This window comes from Stomoxys calcitrans, chromosome 4 (assembly GCF_963082655.1).
Source record: "Stomoxys calcitrans chromosome 4, idStoCalc2.1, whole genome shotgun sequence".
Classification (NCBI taxonomy): Eukaryota; Metazoa; Arthropoda; class Insecta; order Diptera; family Muscidae; genus Stomoxys; species Stomoxys calcitrans.
In genome coordinates, this window is record NC_081555.1 from 70,677,374 (window position 1) to 70,697,352 (window position 19,979).

Consider the following 19,979-nt stretch of genomic DNA (forward strand, 5'->3'; position numbering starts at 1 on the left):
TCTCCAATATCGAAAATTATGTCAATTCAATGCTATATTGGTACACATTTTGTTCCACATAATACAAAATTCCAAAATGGTGAAAATATTTGGATATGGAACAAAACAGCAAATAAATATTTTCGGAAAATGGACTATAAAGCGTTTATTTCTGGATGGAAAAGCTTCAAAATTTAAGGAAACATTCTTTAGAAATGCATGAACATGGAAAAGTAAAAAAGTTAAAAGGCGTTAAGTTCGGCTGGGCCCACCACCTCGGGTATGTACGTAAACCACCTTTCGTCAAAATCCGGTGAAAAATGCATGCCTTATGCCCCATAGCAGCTATATACGAAATACGATTTGGACCAAGTACTAATAAGTACAAGCCATTGTTCAATTGTGTATAACAAAATATTGATTTTTTTAGTAGCTATATCTAAAAATAAACCGATCTGAAGCATATACGACACGGATGTCGGAAAGCCTAACATACAGTGACTTATGTTCAGTGAAATCGGATTATAAATATAATACATTATAAAATTGGCAACTCTGGAGATTAGAAGTGTTTTTTTTTCGGTGCTCAAATCGCTCTTTTTTAAATTGATTTTTTTACATAAAATACGATCCAAAAAAAATAAAAAAGTCATTGATCATATAGATTAAAATATACTTTATCAAGGACAATACGAGTTTGCAGATATGCCAAAAGCATCAGCCCGTCGTAGTGTTGGCAATAAAAAAATTTCTTGTGGTCGTTGTAAAAATGAAATCAAAGAAGAATCAGATGATTATATACAATGTGACGTATGTAAGAACAGTTTTCATTTTCGTTGCTCTGATTTAACTAGGAGAGCATTTGAGAGACTCTTGAAAAATGAGAGTGAATTATACTCCTGTCACTTTTGTTGCGAAGAAGGAGATGGCGAGATTAAAAAAGAGCTGAGTACAATAAAAACTGAACTACGAAAACTAGAGAAGCTTGAGAAACTCGATCAGCTGACTGAATCAATCAACTTTATGTCGGCAAAATTTGATGAGGTGTTTAAAGATGTCGCAGAAAACAAAAAGAAAATTACTGCAATTGAAAAAGAAAACAAAAAGTTAAAAAGCGAAGTGATGACGTTGAAACAGTCTGTCAAAATACTGCATGATGAGAGAGTAAAGAATGATTGCATTATAAGCGGTTTAAAAGCAGAGAGTAATGACAATGCATTAGATGCTGTGTTGTCGTTGTCAAAGAGCGTTGGTGTTGAGTTGGAAAAGAGCGCAGTGGAGGTTGCTTATTTTATTGGAAACAAGAGGAGGGAGAATGCAAACAAAACACTTGTTGTGAAATTTGCAGCAAAGACTCATAAAGAAAAATTAATGGGTTCGAAGGCTAAATTGAAAGCAAATGAGGACACTAAAAATATTTTCGTTAACGACTACTTGAGCAAAGACACTCTAAGTCTGTTGTATCATGCAAAATCTCTTAAGTCAATTGGATTCCAATATGTTTATGCTAGAGATGGAAAAGTTTTTTGCAAAAAGAGTGAAATATCTCGACAGATACTAATTAAAAGTGAAGATGATGTGGACCAAATGTTACTAGATGCAACAACTAACAAACATTTTAATAGGCGGTCAATGGTTTGCAACCGTGATGTTGAAGATGTTCATTCAGGTGATGATGATGATGTTGCTGATTTTGAATCTCCGTCATAAATTTTTCTTTTAATTGAGGAAAAAAGTCTTTTCAGTTTATTTATAATTTACATTTTTTATGATTAAAAATCAATATTTTAAAAAATTTTCAAGCTTTTTAGAATATTCTAATGAAATAAATCAGAATTATTTTCATGTTATTAGCGTTAATATACGAAGTGTTTCTTCAATTGATAAATTCAATAGATTGAAAGAGTTACTGTCAAGTTTTTCAAAACTGCCTGACATTATTGCCATTCAAGAAACGTGGTTCCAAAAAAATATTACACAATTATATGCTATTCCTGGGTTTAAAGCAGTGCATTCTTGTAGAGACGATAATTATGGTGGTACTACAATATATGTTAAAGAAATATTTCATTACACGGTAGATATTTGTAGAAGTGAAGGATTTGTAAATATAATCACGATCACGTTAAATAATTTTAAAATTGCGAATAAACCAATGAAAATAATATCTTTTTATCGTTCGCAGAAATGTGTTGTGCCTGCTTTTATAGATATTCTTGAAAACGCTTTGAGAGTAAATGCTTTTAATCCAATTGTAATTCTTGGGGACTCTAACATTGACTTATATCGCAGCTCCGATTATGGTGAGTTAGAATCAATGGTTCAGAATTATGATTGCTACAATGCTCACAATTTGGTAACTCGGCCAGAAAGTGGTTCGTGTATTGATCACATATTCAGTAATGTATCTGAGAAGTTGTTTGTTGACTCGATAGAGTGTGATCTAACCGACCATAATTTACTGTCTTGTAAATACGTTACTAAGAAGGTAGAGAAAGAAAATTTGGTGACTTTGAGAAAGTTTTGTGACTACAGAAAGGCTAAGGAAATTTTAAAGGAGACGCTTCCAGAGAACTATGACGACTTGAATGTTTCTGAGTTGGCAGATGAACTAATGGCTTGTATGGGGGCTGCAATGGATCAGTCCACAACAGTGAAGGAAAGTGTAACAATGCTGCAATTCGATATGGCACCCTGGATTAATAAAAACCTTCAGAGGCTAATTTTGTTAAAACGTAAATTGTTGGAAAGACGCAGAAAGGTGAAGCGTAGGGAAAATAGTGTTAATGAGGCTTTAAGACGGATAGGCCGAATCATAAAAATAGCGAGTAAAGTATCTAGGGAGAATTATTATGCAGAAAATTTGAAGGAATTAGGCAGTGATACAAGAAAATGTTGGAGTTTTATAAATAAATCACTTTCGAGGTTCAAAAAGACTGAAATAAGTTTGAAAAATCTTGAAGGGAATGTAATAGTTGATGATAATGATATAGCTAATTGTTTGAATAATTATTTTACAAATATTGCTGCAGAGCTAAGGAGGCAAATATGTATAAATCCTGACGATACAGTTAATGCACTTCGGACTCTTTGTAGGTCGAATTCTGATTTTCAAATTAGTAGTATCAGTCAGAGTGATGTGCTATCTATAATAGCAGGAATGGAAGGTAATAAGAGTCCGGGATATGATAACATATCAGCAAAGTTTGTAAAGGAATGTGCACAGGAATTGGCTCCAACTTTCGTTCACCTTTTTAATAAGATGGTTTCTTCATCCATTTACCCAAATTGTTTAAAAATTCACAAGGTAGTGCCTATACCGAAGAAAAGTAATGCTAGCTCCATTGATGACTATCGTCCAGTTGCTGTTTTGTCGATTGTAGATAAAATAATAGAGAAAGTTTTGTTTCATAAGCTGTCGGACTATTTTGAAGGAAATAATTTACTCTACGACTTACAATTTGGATTTAGGAAGGGTTGTAGTACAGTTGATGCGGTGGTAAATGTTACTCAGTACATTTGTTCTGGACTTGATAATGGTTTCAATGGAGTGGCTGCTATATTTTTTGATCTTACCAAGGCTTTTGATCTAGTTGATCACGATATTTTAATTCAGAAATTAAAATATTATGGGGTAGGAGGGAAAGAAATGTTATTATTTAGAGACTATCTATCAGCCAGAAAGCAGTATGTGCAAATAAATGAGGCAAAAAGTTGTATGGGCTCGATAAATTTTGGAGTACCACAGGGTAGTGGACTAGGCCCCTTATTATTTTCAATTTATTTGAATGATATAGAGCACTTGAATCTTTTCGGTAAATTAGTAATGTTTGCTGACGATATATGTTTACTTTATCCATATAAGTATGATATAGAGTTAAAAGTTCGTATGGAACATGATGCAGCGTTAATTGTAGAATTTGCACGTTTAAATAGATTACTAATTAATCCTAATAAAACAAAAATAGTCCGATTTCGTCCTCGGTTGTCTGCATCTGAAATTAATCCGTTTAGCATCAATGTAAATGGAGAGCTAGTTTCAGAGGCACTATCTGCGAAGTACTTGGGGGTTACACTACAAAGTAATCTATGCTGGGATATGCATATCGAACAGGTTAGGAGTAAAATATCTCCTGCGATTGGTATTTTGTATAAAATACATAAGAAGTTGAACTTAAGAACTAAACTCTTAATTTTTGAGTCACTTATTCAGTCTCATTTGAATTACATGGCAGTTACATATGCGTACAACAAGCACAATAGTTCTTTAAAATCTCTGCAATGCATGCAGAATAAGGCCTTGAAAATTATTTACAATTTGCCACTAAGATACCCCACTGTGTCACTGTTTAATGATTATGCGACAACAGTACTACCAATTCACGGACAACATATATATCAAGCTCTTATTTACGTTTTTAAGAATATCAGAAATATTGGTCATCAGACAATAGCTATATCTCAGAATCAGAACACTATTTGTACTAGAAATCAGGCCAATCTTAGAGTGGCAAGATGTAGGCTTGAAAAAACTAAACAGAGAATTGATTATAATGGCACTAAGCAATTTAATGAATTGCCGATTGAACTTAAATCTCAACAGACAATTTCAAATTTCAAACGTGCTTGCAAAAAATATTTATATTCTATTAAGGAGACACTTTTGATATAAATGCTTAGCTATTATTGTAATCTCAGTTTTTCCAAAAACAATTGTTATATAACTGTATACATTAAAATTTCTAATTTATATCGCTATGTTCATATATAGTATTGTATGAGTTAAAAATGTTGCCAATTGCCTCAATAATGCCAATTAGGCGCTGAGGCGTCAGTTATAATGAATTAATAAATGAATAAATAAAATAAAAAAAAAAAAAAAAAAAAAAAAAAAAAAAAAAAATACGCCTTTTATGGGGCCAAGACTTAAATCGAGACATCGTTCTATATGGCAGCTATATCCAAATATGGACCTATTTGGGCCAAGTTGCAGAAAAAGTTGAAGAGCCTAACACAACTCACTGTCCCAAATTTCGGCGATATCGGATAATAAATGCGCCTTTTATGGCCCCAAAACCTTAAATCGAGAGATCGGTATATATGGCAGCTATATCCAAATCTATACCGATATGAGCCAAATTGGAGAGGAATGTTGAAGGGCCAAACACAACTCACTTTCCCAAATTTCGGCGACATCGGACAATAAATGCGCCTTTTATGGGCCCAAACCCGTAAATCGAGAGACCGGCCTATATGGCAGCTATATGCAAATCTTGACCGATCTAGGCCAAATTGCTGAAATGTGTAGAGGAGCTTAACTTAACTCTATGTCCCAAATTTCGGCGACATCGGACAATAAATGCGCCTTTTATATGCCCAAAGATTTAAATCGAGATATCGGTCTATATGGCTGCTATATCCAAATCTGAACCGATCTGGGCCAAATTAAAGAAGGATGTTGAAGGGCCTAACACAACTCACTGTCCCAAATTTCAGCATAATCGGATAATAGATGTGCCTTTTATGGGCCTAAGACCCTTAATCGGCGGATCGGTCTATCTGGGGGCTATATTAATATATCGTCCGATATAGCCCATCTTCGAACTTAACCTGCTTATGGACAAAAAAAGAATCAATATCTCTATTATTAAAGACTGTAACGTGATTTCAACAGACAGACGCCGATCAAGAATATATACTTTATAGGGTCGGAAATAGATATTTCAATGTGTTGCAAACGGAATGGCAAAATGAGTATACCATAATTTACGGCGCAGTTTTGAGTAATTGGCAATCCAACTTAAAGTGCATTTTTCTCGATTGCACACAATGGCGTATGGAACAAGACAGCATTGGACCGACGAAATGTCTTTTCCACTACTTACGACCCCCAAAGGTGTAAAACAAATCTCTCTCTCCGACTACTGACTTTTCATACTCCAACACAATGCACAGCATACATGTGTGTTGGTTACTAAAAACAAGTTCAGAAGAGAATTGGTTTGTAATTTGAGAAGGAGGAGAGTACTATAGCAATACTGTGCATCAAGGCAGCGTACTCCAGGTTCATTAGTTTTAAATCCATATCTTCAGCACTGCACAAATATGATTGTGTATAATCAAAAGAAACATCTACTATATTCTGCTTTCTGACCCATGGTGCGTCCTGAACATTTGCACATCATTCAAGGATAGCCTCCTTTGGTATAATTCACTATCCTTTGGCGGGTTAGTACGAACGAAAAGGAAAAAGCCGGTGAAAAAACATTCTTACTAGACTCAAATAGTGTTTAAGTCGTTCTCCTAATACTTCTGTTCTAAGACGGAAACAGTTTTTTTGCTATTCTCATACGAACTTCAATTATTTTGGAAACTTTTGGCTGTGGAATACTGGCGTCGTTTTTAACATCTACTTACTAAAAATGTATGTAGACTCTGCTCTCAGAATACCAAAATAGTTCGTAGCAACATTGAACACTTTCTCTGCGATTTATTTCTCTATAAATTTTGTCAATCTCATGCACGGAGGAGCTCTTCACAATCAGCAGTGTTAACTGTTCTATTGTCAGACATGAGTGCTGTTGTTTCTTTATTTCAATTTGACGGAACGCCAGAAAAAGTGAAAACATTTCCGATCTTCTACTCCATGCTTTGTCTACAGTGACAGACATCATTTATCTTCTTAATGGATTAGGCCAACATGATTGATCTAGTCAACCACAGAGACTTCTTAGCATAATAAAAACTTTAAATAATAGCAACGTAATTGGTGGACCACATCGCCATCTAAATAAAGAAAAAAACATCTTCCAAACCAGAAAACAAATACGCCATAAAATACATTTTGGCATTGACCCATTTCCGTGAAAGTCTTCCAAGTGCAGGCACACAACACCACATGCATTCGACGAATGACGAAGGCTTTGTTCAGTGAAGGAAAACGAAGAAACGTGGAAATTTATAAAATTATGGCCAATAGCAAATGCATTCGATCATCGCCATTGACATCATCATCATCTTCGACCATTGATGGTCCAAAATCAAAACGTCTTTGATGTGCTTTGTTTTCATTTCTCGCTTGTAGTTCCATTCAATGAACTATGAAATATTTGAGAAAACATTTCAATATAATTTCGAGTCGATTGAATTGTCGATTCTGAGTGAAAAATCAAAGCAAAATGAATTGCATTTCGTTTGAAGAAATTTCCATGTTTCTTCCCTCTAATTGGAGACCGTTCGTTGAATAATTTCAAATTTCACAGAATTGTTGGAAACAACATTTTATAAAACGTTGGGGCATTATTTTGCTTATTACAAAACCACAAATTAAAGTTGCAAAGACATTGTATGGCTAATTTATTGCATGTTGGACACAATTGCTGCATTCATAGATTTACATAATTCCCACTCAAGTTTATTGACTCTGGGCATAATGGAAAATTAATAATCATAAAACATCGGCGAATGGTATTAAGTTTGGTGCGACGAAATTTTTGTATACCCATGGTCACACCTACATATACCCGGAAGCTTTGTTATGTCTAAATCCGGTCACTATTGAACCTCATGCTAAATTTTGTAATGGTCGGAGAAAAATTATGGCTAATGCAGCCATTAAAGCGCATATCGGCAAAATGGGAGCTATACCTAAATTTGAACCGATTTCTTTTTTCCTTCCGTTCGTTTTTGGACCAAAAAAATTGCATGTCCAAAATTTGATGTTAATCGGACTACAAGTAGTGTTGAGTTGTAGAAGATTTCAATCAGAATAGCGTAGATGAAGGCGAGATGGATTCCCGAGTAGAAAAGGAGAAGACCCTAGGTTGCAGTCAATTGAGTCGAAATACTTCAATTTTCAGCTCCGTCAAAGTAGATGTAGGTGGTGGTTCAGGTAAGAGAGGCAAAAATAAACCCAAATAGATAACACAATGGAATTGCGATGGGTTGTATATCTTGGAATTTATTTCTAGGATTATGTCTTACCAGTTCAGCAGGTGTATTCAGAAGCTCATGACTTTTCGCGGAATTCATAATTTGACATGGCTTGGTCTTTCGTCTTATAAATTGGGAATTATATTATGCCGTCAAACCATACTAATTTGAATTTGTTGCGCGCGAACATTAAGGTTGAAAAGAGGGTGCGGATATTAATCCGCCCCATACCTCTTCCGTGCTACTTACAACTTATAATTGTTTTCCATACCACTCCCCTAAATTGGATCATATCTGGTATTGCTTCCCCACCTCAGTGCCGGTATCTGTTAGCCGCGAAAGCCGGGTAATGATATGGGAAATGCTCCCACGTTTCATCATCCTCCCCACATGCCCTACTCATAGCACTTGCCGCACTGATTTTGCATGAGCATATTGAGCTCGTAGTTCTATGTGTCCCTTTATTATACCGAAAGCTTTACTGAACTCGTTCTTACTCCCTTTCAGTAATAGCCTCGTCTTCTCATGATCCTTATCTCCCCATAGGATGATTTTGTTATACCCTGTTCCAACATTGGCCACCATTGTATGATCCCTGAAACTCTAAAAAAATCTTCTATTTATGACGGACTTTATTGTGATCAGTGAATTTGTATACTGCTATCCTTTAATTTAAAGGATGATAGACTAATGGGAGGAAATCCACAGATCCCGGGATCACAATTGTACATTTCTTTTGAGTAACCGTAAAATACTTCCAAATAACACTGATTCCAACCCTATATTTGATGTTTAAGATTGTTATTTTCAAACATTTGCCTACATCGTTGTCCACCTTCAGTCTCGTATTGTCCCGTTTAGTCCACACATTTGCTTGGAAAATATTGCAGACACTAATTTCAAATTCACAAATTCAAATTTGGCTGTCCAACTCCAACAATCCTCCACCGAAAACTTGGTTTCATATTTTGGATGTTAGATTTCTAGTTTACTCTCAAACGCAGTCAAGTGTCCCATTACCGCTCAGAATGGTTTTAGAGGGTAGGCGGCAGCACCAGAAACTTGAATCCAAATACCACAATCGTACTTGTTTCCTGGAATATTTGCCATTTGAGTTTTATAACGTTCCAATCGTCTACATGCCCGCCTGGTAAGGTTTGAGGAAGGGGCTTAGCTCCCGTACATTACTTCGTTATTTAAAATTAGTTTAAAAGAATTTGCTTTAATAACAGATCGAACTGTCCCTACGTTCTTTTTGCATTTTCTAAAGTTTTTTTTACCCACTACCGAAGGATGGGGGTATATTCATTTTGTCATTCCGTTTGCAACACATCGAAATTGATCGTCTTAAAAACCTAAGACGATCTAGCCGTGTCCGTCCGTCTGACCGTCTGTCTGTTGAAATCACGCTTCAGTCTTTAAAATTGAGATATTGAGCTGCAACTTCACAGATTCTTTTTTTTCATAAGCAGGTTAAGTTCGAAGATGGGCTATATCGGGCCATATCTTGTTATAAACCGATCCGCCGATTTAAGGTCTTATTCCCATAAAAGCCACATTTATTATCCAATTTTGCTGAAATTTGGAACAGTGAGTTGTGTTATGCCCTTCGACATCCTTCTACAATTTGGTCCGGATGGGTCCTGATTCGGACATAGCTGCCATATAGATCAATCTCTCGATTTAAGGTCTTGGGCCCATAAAAGGCGAATTTATTGTCAGATTTTGCAAAAATTTGGGACAGTGTTTGGCCCCTCGACATTTTTCTGCAATTTGGCTCAAATCGGTCCAGATTTGGATATAGCTGCCATATGGACCAATCTCTCGATTTAAGGTCTTAAGCTCATAAATGTCACATTTAATATCTGATTTTTCTGAAACTTGGAAAGGTGAGTTTTGTTAGGCACTTCGATATCCTTCTGGATTTTGGTCCGGATCAGTTCTGAAATGGATATAGCTGCCCTATAGACCGATATCTCAATTTAAAGTTTTGGGCCCATAAAGGGCGCGTTTATTTTCCTATGTCGCCAAAATTTGGGACAGTGAGTTGTGTTAGGTCCTTCAACATTCTTCTTCAATTTGCTTCAGATCAGTTCAGATTTGGATGTAGCTGCCATATAGACCGATATCTCGATTTAAGGTCTTGGGTCCATAAAGGGCGCATTTATTGTCCGATTTTACCAAAATTTGGGACAGTGAATTGTGTAAGGCTCTTCGACAACTTTCTGCAATTTGGCCCAGATCCGTCCTGATTTGGATATAGCTGCCATATAGACCGATCTCTCGATTTAAAATTTTGGGGCCATAAAAGGCGCATTTATTGTCCGATTTCGCCGAAATTTTGGACAGTGAGTTGTGTTAGGCCCTTTGACATCCCTCTTTAATTTGGTCCAGATTTGGGTATAGCTGCCATATAGACCGATCTCTCGATTAAAGGACTGGGTCCCATAAAAGGCGCATTTATAATCCGATTTCGCTGAAATTTGGGACAGTGAGTTATGTTAGGCCCCTCGACATCCCTCTTCATTTTGGCCCAGATCGGTCCAGATTTGGATATATGCAATTTGATCAATCACTCGATTTAAAGTCTTGGCCTTATAAAAGGTGCATTTATAATTCGACTTCGCTGAAATTTGACACAATGACTTATGTAAGGCTTTTCGACATCCGTGTCGTTTATGATTCAAATCGATCTATATTTGGATATAGCTACCAAAAAGACCAATATTTTGTTGTACAAAATTGAACAATGACTTGTACTTATTAGACCACTCAATGTTTGTGCCGAATTTGGTCGAAATCGGACCATATTAAGATATAGCTGCTTTGAGGGCATAAATTATGAATTTTTCACCGGATTATGTTGAAATATGTTTAACATATATACCCGATGTGGTGGGTATCCAAAGTTCGGCCCGGCCGAACTTAACTTTTTTTTACACGTTTTTACTTCATACACACTATTTAAATTAGAAGTGTTAAATTCCTCAGAAATGTATTTTCATTTTCTTCATTTCATACTCTACTAGCATTTATACTAGCCCTCCTATCGAAAATAACTCACGTTATACAGTGCTCTTGGCAAACCTCTTTTTTTCGGCGGAAAAAATGGAAATGAAAATAGAACGAATCCCAGCAAAAGCAACATTCATCCGTACATCCATTTTAACGGCGTGTTTAACAACCGCCGGACATTGTCTATTTTCAATTCGGCTTCTCTCGCAGTGGTCGCACCCTTAGGGAAAACGTCTATTTTTACATAATCCAAAGAAACCAAATGAAACTGACCCACGTAGTAGATGACAGACATAACGTTGTTTTATGTTAAGGCTTAATGCGTTGGGTTGGGTCATTTGAAAAAAAAATATGGTCTTTTATATTCTTTGGTTATATGTAAAAACATACCTTGGTGACCTACAATGTCATGCGGACGTAAATTAGATGGTATGTAGCCCACTGACAGTGAACTTGAAAGATATGCAATCTACCCGCTACATTTGCCTATCGCTATTTTGATATTATTTGGTGTGTGGTGAAGAGAGGGAAAATGCCTTATTTTTATAGAAATTAATTTACATTGGGGCAGGCCCATTTGCTCATTTGGCTAGTTTTTATTATATTTTTTAAGCCAAACCCTATTGGCCTAGAATCATCGTAAAGTCAGTCAACGTAATGAGGTCACTTTTTTAAGGAGCTAGAAAAACTTCAGGGAAGCTTTGTGCCGAATATTTTGAAAATGTAATTGAGTTACTGCATTTAAAAGAATGGTTTAAAGTAGCTGCAAGTTATGAGATGATTACTGAAATCCTACTCTGTTTTCTCTTTTTATACGAACCTCGTAATTTTTAAGACCTCGAAATATTGATCGAAGGCCCCATGAAACATATACGTCACGGTTCCAAAAAAAAACAAACCACTGATATATAGACTAAAGGAAGCTTCTAATATAAAACATCACATTGATCCACATATTTGCGAAATCGGGCAAAAATAAGGCAATTATGGGTGAAAGACCTTCACTGATAGAAAAATTTTGGTACTTTGTCAATACAGGCTGGTATTATTTTGTTCGCGTCATGTGCAAAGATGTTTAATACCATTTGGTATCAATTCAATACCAGACAAAAGAGTCTATTAAGAATTATAGAGAAGAATACTCGAAAACGGTGAAAATGGAAATAGTACAAATTCTAGGGACATTCTACATCAAAACCATGACAGTCTCTTGTGTGGGAACGATGCAGTGTTGATGAATTCATATGAAACCCATTTCTGCGAATCAATGGATATGGAATCAATTGCAGAATACAAAGATTTGAGCTTCGTCACGGTGTAACATTAAAAAATAAAATTAGATTAATATTATTTTCAAAGGTTTCTTTGTCGTTCTTAGATAATCAACAAGTAAAAGCGTGCTAAGTTCGGCCGGGCCGAATCTTATATACCCTTCACCATGGATCGCATTTGTCGAGTTCTTTTCCCGGCATCTCTTCTTAGGCAAAGAAGGATATAAAAAAAAGAGTTGCTCTGCTATTAGAGCGATATCGAGATATGGTCCGGTTCGGACCACAATTAAATTATATGTTGGGGACCTGTGTATAATTTCAGCCAATTCGTATAAGAATTGCGCCCATTGGGGGCTCACGAAGTAAAATAGAGAGAACGATTTATATGGGATCTGTATCGGGCTATAGACCGATTCAGACCATAATAAACACGTTTGTTGATGGTCATGAGAGGATCCGTCGTACAAAATTTCAGGCATATCGGATAATAATTGCGACCTCTAGGGGTTAAGAAGTCAAGATCCCGGATCGGTTTATATGGCAGCTATATCAGGTTATGAACCGATTTGAACTTTATTTGACACAGTTGTTGAAAGTAATAATAAAATACGTCATGCGAAATTTCAGCCAAATCGGATAGGAATTGCGCCCTCTAGAAGCTCAAGAAGTCAAATCCCCAGATCTGTTTATATGACAGCTATATCAGGTTATGGACCGATTTGAACCATACTTGGCACAGTTGTTGGATATCATAACGAAATACTTGGTGCAAAAAATTCATTCAAATCGGATAAGAATTGTGCTCTCTAGAGGCTCAAGAAGTCAAGACCCAAGATCGGTTTATATGACAGCTATATCAGGTTATGAACCGATTTGAACCATGCTTGGCACAGTTGTTGGATATCATAACAAAACACGTCGTGCAAAATTTCATTCCAATCGGATAAGAATTGCACCCTCTAGATGCTCAAGAAGTCAAGACCCAAGATTGGTTTATATGGCACCAATATCAGGTCATGGACCGATTGGAACCATACTTGGCACCGTTGTTGGATATAATAACAAAACACGTCGTGCAAAATTTAATTCCAATCGGATAAGAATTGCGCACTCTAGAGGCTCAAGAATTCAAGACCCAGGATCGGTTTATATGGCAGCTATATCAAAACATGGACCGATATGGCCCATTTACAATACCAACCGACCTACACTAATAAGAAGTATTTGTGCAAAATTTCAAGCGGCTAGATTTACTTCTTCGGAAGTTAGCGTGCTTTCGACAGACAGACGGACGGACAGACTGACGGACTTGCCTAGATCGACATAAAATGTCGCGACGATCAAGAATATATATACTTTATGGGGTCTCAGACGAATATTTCGAGTAGTTACAAACAGAATGACGAAATTAGTATACCCCCCATCCTATGGTGGAGGGTATAATAACGGTCTGGTGCAAAAACCAATTACAGATTGGTATTAAAACCAATACCAGTTCGCTAATAAGGCTAGTACCGAGCGGTACTAATCGTTTTATTTTTCATCCATAACCGATATTGTTTTTGTACCATACGGTGTTGCTTTACTATCAATACCGTATGGTACTGAAATGAGCACGCTTGGTATCAACTTTTCCCTGGGTGTTCAATCGAAAGAGAGGTCCATGGGGACTATAACCAAAATTGGTCTGATCTGAACCATACTAGGCATGGATCAAGGGTCCTAGCACAACCCATTGTGCTAAATATCAGCCTAATCGGATAATAAATGCACATTTAAACCATACAACCTTTAAACGTAAGATCGGTCTATATGGGGGCTATATCAAGATATAGTCCGATAAAGCCCATCTTCGTACTTTACCTGCCTGTGGACAGTAAAAGAGAATCTGTGAATAGTTTAAGCTCATTATCTTCAAGGAAGGGTTGCAGAAAACTCTTCAAGCCACAGAGGCACTACACGATTGTGACGTCTATAAAACTGAGCTAAGAAAATACAAGGGTGAGCTGAAAAATGCTCAGAACAAATCCAATGTGGAATCCTGCAGCTCCGTGGAGGCCTCTTTGCCAAGGAAGACCCTACCCACGAAACCTATTACGATAGAATACATTCAGAAATCGGAGAATATATGTACAATGGCTAGAAGTGTTTTTAGATTAGGGAAAATTTTCCCGAACGGGCGATTTTTTTCGTGATGGGATTAAAATTGTACTCATTTTGCGTACAGGGATTTAGACGGGGAAAAAATTATATATTGAGGATCTTTTAGGGGAAATTTCATCCACATAGCTTTAAAATAATTTTCTTGAGTATACGAATATTCTTTAGTTTAATGATGGCGTTAATTGCAGCCACGCATCTCCCCAATTCATTGGGGACATTTCCATCATTTTCTTTAAGGGAGTTTTAAGGGGGAAAACAGTTGATTTGGCGATGATTCTGATGAAATTTTATTGGAATTGTGATGATTTCTTTCAAAAAACTAGCAATTGTGATGTCTAGTGAGGGAACACTAGAACTACTCGTTGACACACATTTCCTGAGAGCTCTCCAACAGACAACGTGGCGCCAGAAGAGGTTAGCTTTGATACGCATACGTCGAAGATTGTTGGCTGTGTCTGAGTCGCTAATCCTTTGGGAGACAAATAGTTATGACTCCTTCAAATGGCCAAGCCCTGATGATATATCACCGGTTGAATAACAATCTGTGTACCAAAGTATATACCTGTGATATGGAAAGACACAAAGGTCGTTTTCATTCCGAAAGCAGAGAAACCGTACCAAACGCATGCGAAAGATTTTCGTTCTTTCAAAAATTGCGGTTAGGGGAAAGTTTCCCACACTCTTAGAGATATACTTCAGGAAGCTCTATGTGCGACAACGAAGTGGGCTACCGAAAGTGGTCTAGACGTAAATCCCTGCAAGACTGAAGTAGTTCTTTTCAGAAGGAGATACAAGTAACCTACAGTGGCACCTGTCTTTTTGGGAGAAGCGAAGGTTCCATTTACAGAAAACGCAAAATACCTGGATGTTTTGCTAGACTGGAAATTAAACTTCAAATCCAACATTTTGGAAAGGGCAAAAAAGGCATCTCTTGTCCTAAACACCTGCAAGAGAGCTATTGGCAAGAGTTGGGGGTGTAAACTGCGTATCATGTACTGGGTATATACTACAGTTGTCAGATCTGTAATGCTATATGGTATAATGGTCTGGTGGACGGCGCTTCAAAAGTCCACCTACTATTCAATCCAAAGGATGACCTGTTTGTGCAGCCAAAGCTGAGGACGACACCATCTGATGCACTGAATTTAATGATACACCTAATGCCTCTGGACTCGTGGCTAGACAAATTACTGCGACCACTGCTGTGAGGCTAAGGAAGCTTTCCCTTTGGTCATGCGGCGCCTACGAACACTGTGGTATCCTTTATATAATGTTCGATATCCCAGGCAGTATGGAATACACACTGCCTGAGTCGCTTTTTGATAAAAAGTAGTGAACCACAAGGAACTACCTTTCACATTCCACGTGAACTGAAATCTCTGGGTATGTCTCTAGCGATATGTGAGCTACCGCGGCAACAGATGATAGATGATCACAAAGGGGTGGTTGTGGACATTCCAAATTATGTGGCCTGGTCTACAGCGACCGCTTTACTGTCGCTGGCTAGACCGGACGTCTCAGTCATTGTGCCCGTCATGACAGGTCACTGTCTGATAGAAAACATGCTGACAGACTGAAGGTTGCAAGTAACGACTTTTGCAGAAGCTGTGAGGACGTCGAGGCCACCGTAGCGCAGATGTTAGCATGTCCGCCTTTGACGCTGAACGTCTGGGTTCGAATCCTGGCGAGACCATCAGAAAAATTTTTCAGCGGTGGCTTTCCCCTTCTAATGTTGGCAATATTTGTAAGGTACTATGCCACGTAAAACTTCTCTCCAAAGAGATGTCGCACTGCGGTACGCCGTTCGGACTCGGCTATAAAAAGGTGGTCCCTTATCATTGAGCTTAAACTTGAATCGGACTGCACTCATTGATAGGTGAGAAGTTTGGCCCTGTTGCTTAGTGAAATGTTCATGGGCAAAATTTGCAAAAATTTGCATTTGTGAGGACGTCGAGGAAGAGGAGACTATTGAACATCTGCTCTGTGTGTCCCCCGCTCGGGCAGTCAGAAGGAGTTCCACTTTAGGTTCTCATTTCTTTGAGAACCTGTCTGAACATTCGCAAGTTGTTGGCCATTTTTTTAGCGATCTATATGGCTCAACGGTAGGAACTAGAAGGCATATTCCTTCTTCTGTTCCTGTGATATCACAATGGACAAAAACGTGTAAGTGAGTCTCATAGCAGACTGTCACTTAAACCTAACCTAATATTGGTCAGTTGTCAATGTATCCGTTTATCGGATACATAATAAGCTACCTTTCTTTGGCCAAATAACATCAATTTCTAAACTTTTGACCTAGGTTCATTGACTAATTTGATAAGTTTTTATCCACTTAGAACAAATTCGCCATATTCATATTTCTCTTATACATCTTTCCCTTTTTATGAGATACAGCTGTTGCTATTGATACATATGACAGACAAACGAATCCATAAGAATAGTGGCCATGGCAATATTGTATACTTTCTACAACGCTCTGCTAAAATAATTTGAAGTTCTATTGCGAGACCCTCTAAAGTATCGGCACTCTAATAGCTCAACCCAAAGTGAAGGAATTTAGATGTTTATACTTTTCCATTTGAACGGTCGTAGTCATCACTTTTGTGATTCAAGGTCAAAATGATTTTATTTTGTTTATTTTGTTCTTGAACGAATGAAACTTCAAGTTAATCATTGTCAGGAGCATCTCAACTTTAATGATGTGTGGAAGATTTTTGTTCTCCGCCAAACCAAATGAAGATGTGCGTTAATTTTGTTTTCAAATATTAATTGGCCTACAGAAGTTTGGCCCAAAGCACTTTTGTGGTTGTGTCATTAAAATTTTTCAGATACGAAACGAAACACACGTAAGTAAGGGGCAAACAAATGAATGGGATATCGTCAAACTTGATCTACATAATGGACCGTATAATTATATTGTCTAATTAATGTATTTAATCATATTGGACATAATTAATTAAAGTGTTAGGTTAGTCTTTAAACCTTATGGCCAAAAATTAAAAGACTTTGCCAAGAGCTCTTTTAAAAATAACCAATTATGAGTCACCTTTATGCAGGCACTTAATCTTATTGATATTCTTTATGAATACAATATTAAAGTAATGTTGGCTTGCACATTGTTAACAGCAGTGATTGTTTGTCAGCGTTGTTGTTATAACGACAATTCAATTAAAATTTCATTAGGCGAGGCTACAGAACATCCGTCCAAAAAACAGAACCTTAATTTGCATGAAATATGAAATGAGTAATTATGAGAAAGATGTGATTGTAAATGTGGACACTGGCATATGGCAGGGGAATTTTATAAATTAAACTTCGAGATTTCTTAAGTCCTTTTTCTTATACCCAAATGCAAATTTGCCAACTAGTATTTCATTAAAGAATGGGGGACAAACTTCTCACATATCAATTAGTGTTGTCGGACTCCCTTGAATTTTAAGCCCAATGAAGGGGGGTCCTGCTTTTTAAAGCCGAGTTCGAGCGGCATGCCACACAAATGCCGCCAACATTAAAAAGGGAAATAATAATTCTGATTTTCTCGCCAGTGGCCTGCTTTTTATACCCTCCACCATAAGATGGGGGGTATACTAATTTCGTCATTCTGTTTGTAACTACTCGAAATATTCGTCTGAGACCCCATAAAGTATATATATTCTTGATCGTCGTGACATTTTATGTCGATCTAGCCATGTCCGTCCGTCTGTCCGTCCGTCCGTCCGTCCGTCCGTCCGTCCGTCCGTCTGTCTGTCGAAAGCACGCTAACTTCCGAAGAAGTAAATCTAGCCGCTTGAAATTTTGCACAAATACTTCTTATTAGTGTAGGTCGGTTGGTATTGTAAATGGGCCATATCGGTCCATGTTTTGATATAGCTGCCATATAAACCGATCTTGGGTCTTGACTTCTTGAGCCTCTAGAGTGCGCAATTCTTTTCCGATTGGAATGAAATTTTGCACGACGTGTTTTGTTATTATATTCAACAACTGTGTTAAATAAGGTTCAAATCGGTTCATAACCTGATATAGCTGCCATATAAACCGATCTTGGGTCTTGACTTCTTGAGCCTCTAGAGGGCACAATTCTTATGCGAATGGAATGGAATTTCGCACGACGTGTTTTGTTATGATACCCAACAACTGTGCTAAGTATGGTTTAAATCGGTCCATAACCTGATATAGCTGCCATATAAACCGATCTTGGGTCTTGACTTCTTGAGCCTCTAGAGGGCACAATTCTTATCCGATTTGAATGAATTTTTGCACGAAGTATTTCGTTATGATATCCAACAACTGTGGCGAGTATGGTTGAAATCGGTCCATAACCTGATATAGCTGTCATATAAACAGATCTGGGGATTTGACTTCTTGAGCTTTTAGAGGGCGCAATTCCTATCCGATTTGGCTGAAATGACGTATTTTATTTTTACTTTCAACAACTGTGTCAAATAAAGTTCAAATCGGTTCATAACCTGATATAACTGATAAACCGATCTGGGATCTTGACTTCTTGACCCCTAGAGGTCGCCATTATTATCCGATATGCCTGAACTTTTGTACGAAGGATCCTCTCATGACCATCAACAAACTTGTTTATTATGGTCTGAATCGGTCTATAGCCCGATACAGATCCCATATAAATCGTTCTCTCTATTTTACTTCGTGAGCCCCAATTCTTATACGAATTGGCTGAAATTTTACACAGGTCTCCAACATATAATTTTATTGTGGTCCGAACCGGACCATATCTTGATATCGTTTTAATAGCAGAGCAACTCTTTTCTTATATCCCTTTTTGCCTAAGAAGAGATGCCGGGAAAAGAACTCGACAAATGCGATCCATGGTGGAGGGTATATAAGATTCGGCCCGGCCGAACTTAGCACGCTTTTACTTGTTTGTATTCATCTCTTTGAAATATCAATGTCCGATCAATAGCGTTCAAAACCAATAAATACATCCGCTTGAATTGTGCACCAATACATTTTATTGATGTATGTCTTAGGGAAGTGCAAACGACATTTTGGAGGTCCGCAATGGGTATAACTTCTATAAAACTGATCCTCAAATTCAACATATTGAGCTCCTTATTCAACTTCTCGAAACTTCATATGTAAATTTCCAACATTCACACATAATCCCGATCAAATGAAAATTTGTCCATGAACATTCCATTAAGGAACTGGGGCAAACTTCTCAGATATCAATGAGCGGTGTCCGATTCAGGTTTAAGCTCAATGATAAGGGGCCACCTTTTTGTAGCCGAGTCCAAAAGGCGTGCGGCAGTGTGACACTTTTTGGGAAGAAGTTTTTACATGACAAAGTACCTCAAAAATGTCGCCCGCATTTAGGATAAACACCGCTGAAAATTTGTCCTGATGTTCTCGCCAGGATTCGAACTCAGGAATTCATCTTCATAGACGGACATGTTAACCTCCGCGCTACGATGGCCTCCAAATCTCGAGCAGATAAATTAATATCGCCCTTATCATTACGGAACCCCAGACAAACTTTTTTTTATAACCACCACCGAAGGATAGGGGGTATATTCATTTAGTCATTCCGTTTGCAACACATCGAAATATCAACTTCCAACCCTGCAAAATATATATATTTCGGATCCTCGT

At 37.4% G+C, this 19,979-nt stretch overlaps 2 protein-coding genes across 5 annotated transcripts in view; both read left to right on the forward strand.

The window, feature by feature from the left end:
• Positions 1–19,979, forward strand: part of LOC106090029 (uncharacterized) — a 176,420-nt gene that overhangs the window by 109,920 nt on the left and 46,521 nt on the right. The gene's annotated exons all lie outside the window — the stretch shown is intronic.
• LOC131996952 (uncharacterized) lies at positions 2,297–14,898 on the forward strand. The gene is made up of 4 exons (XM_059367155.1): positions 2,297–3,613; positions 4,193–4,348; positions 14,129–14,327; positions 14,684–14,898. The coding sequence occupies exons 1-4, from the start codon at positions 2,297–2,299 to the stop codon at positions 14,896–14,898; spliced, it is 1,887 nt and encodes a 628-aa protein (XP_059223138.1).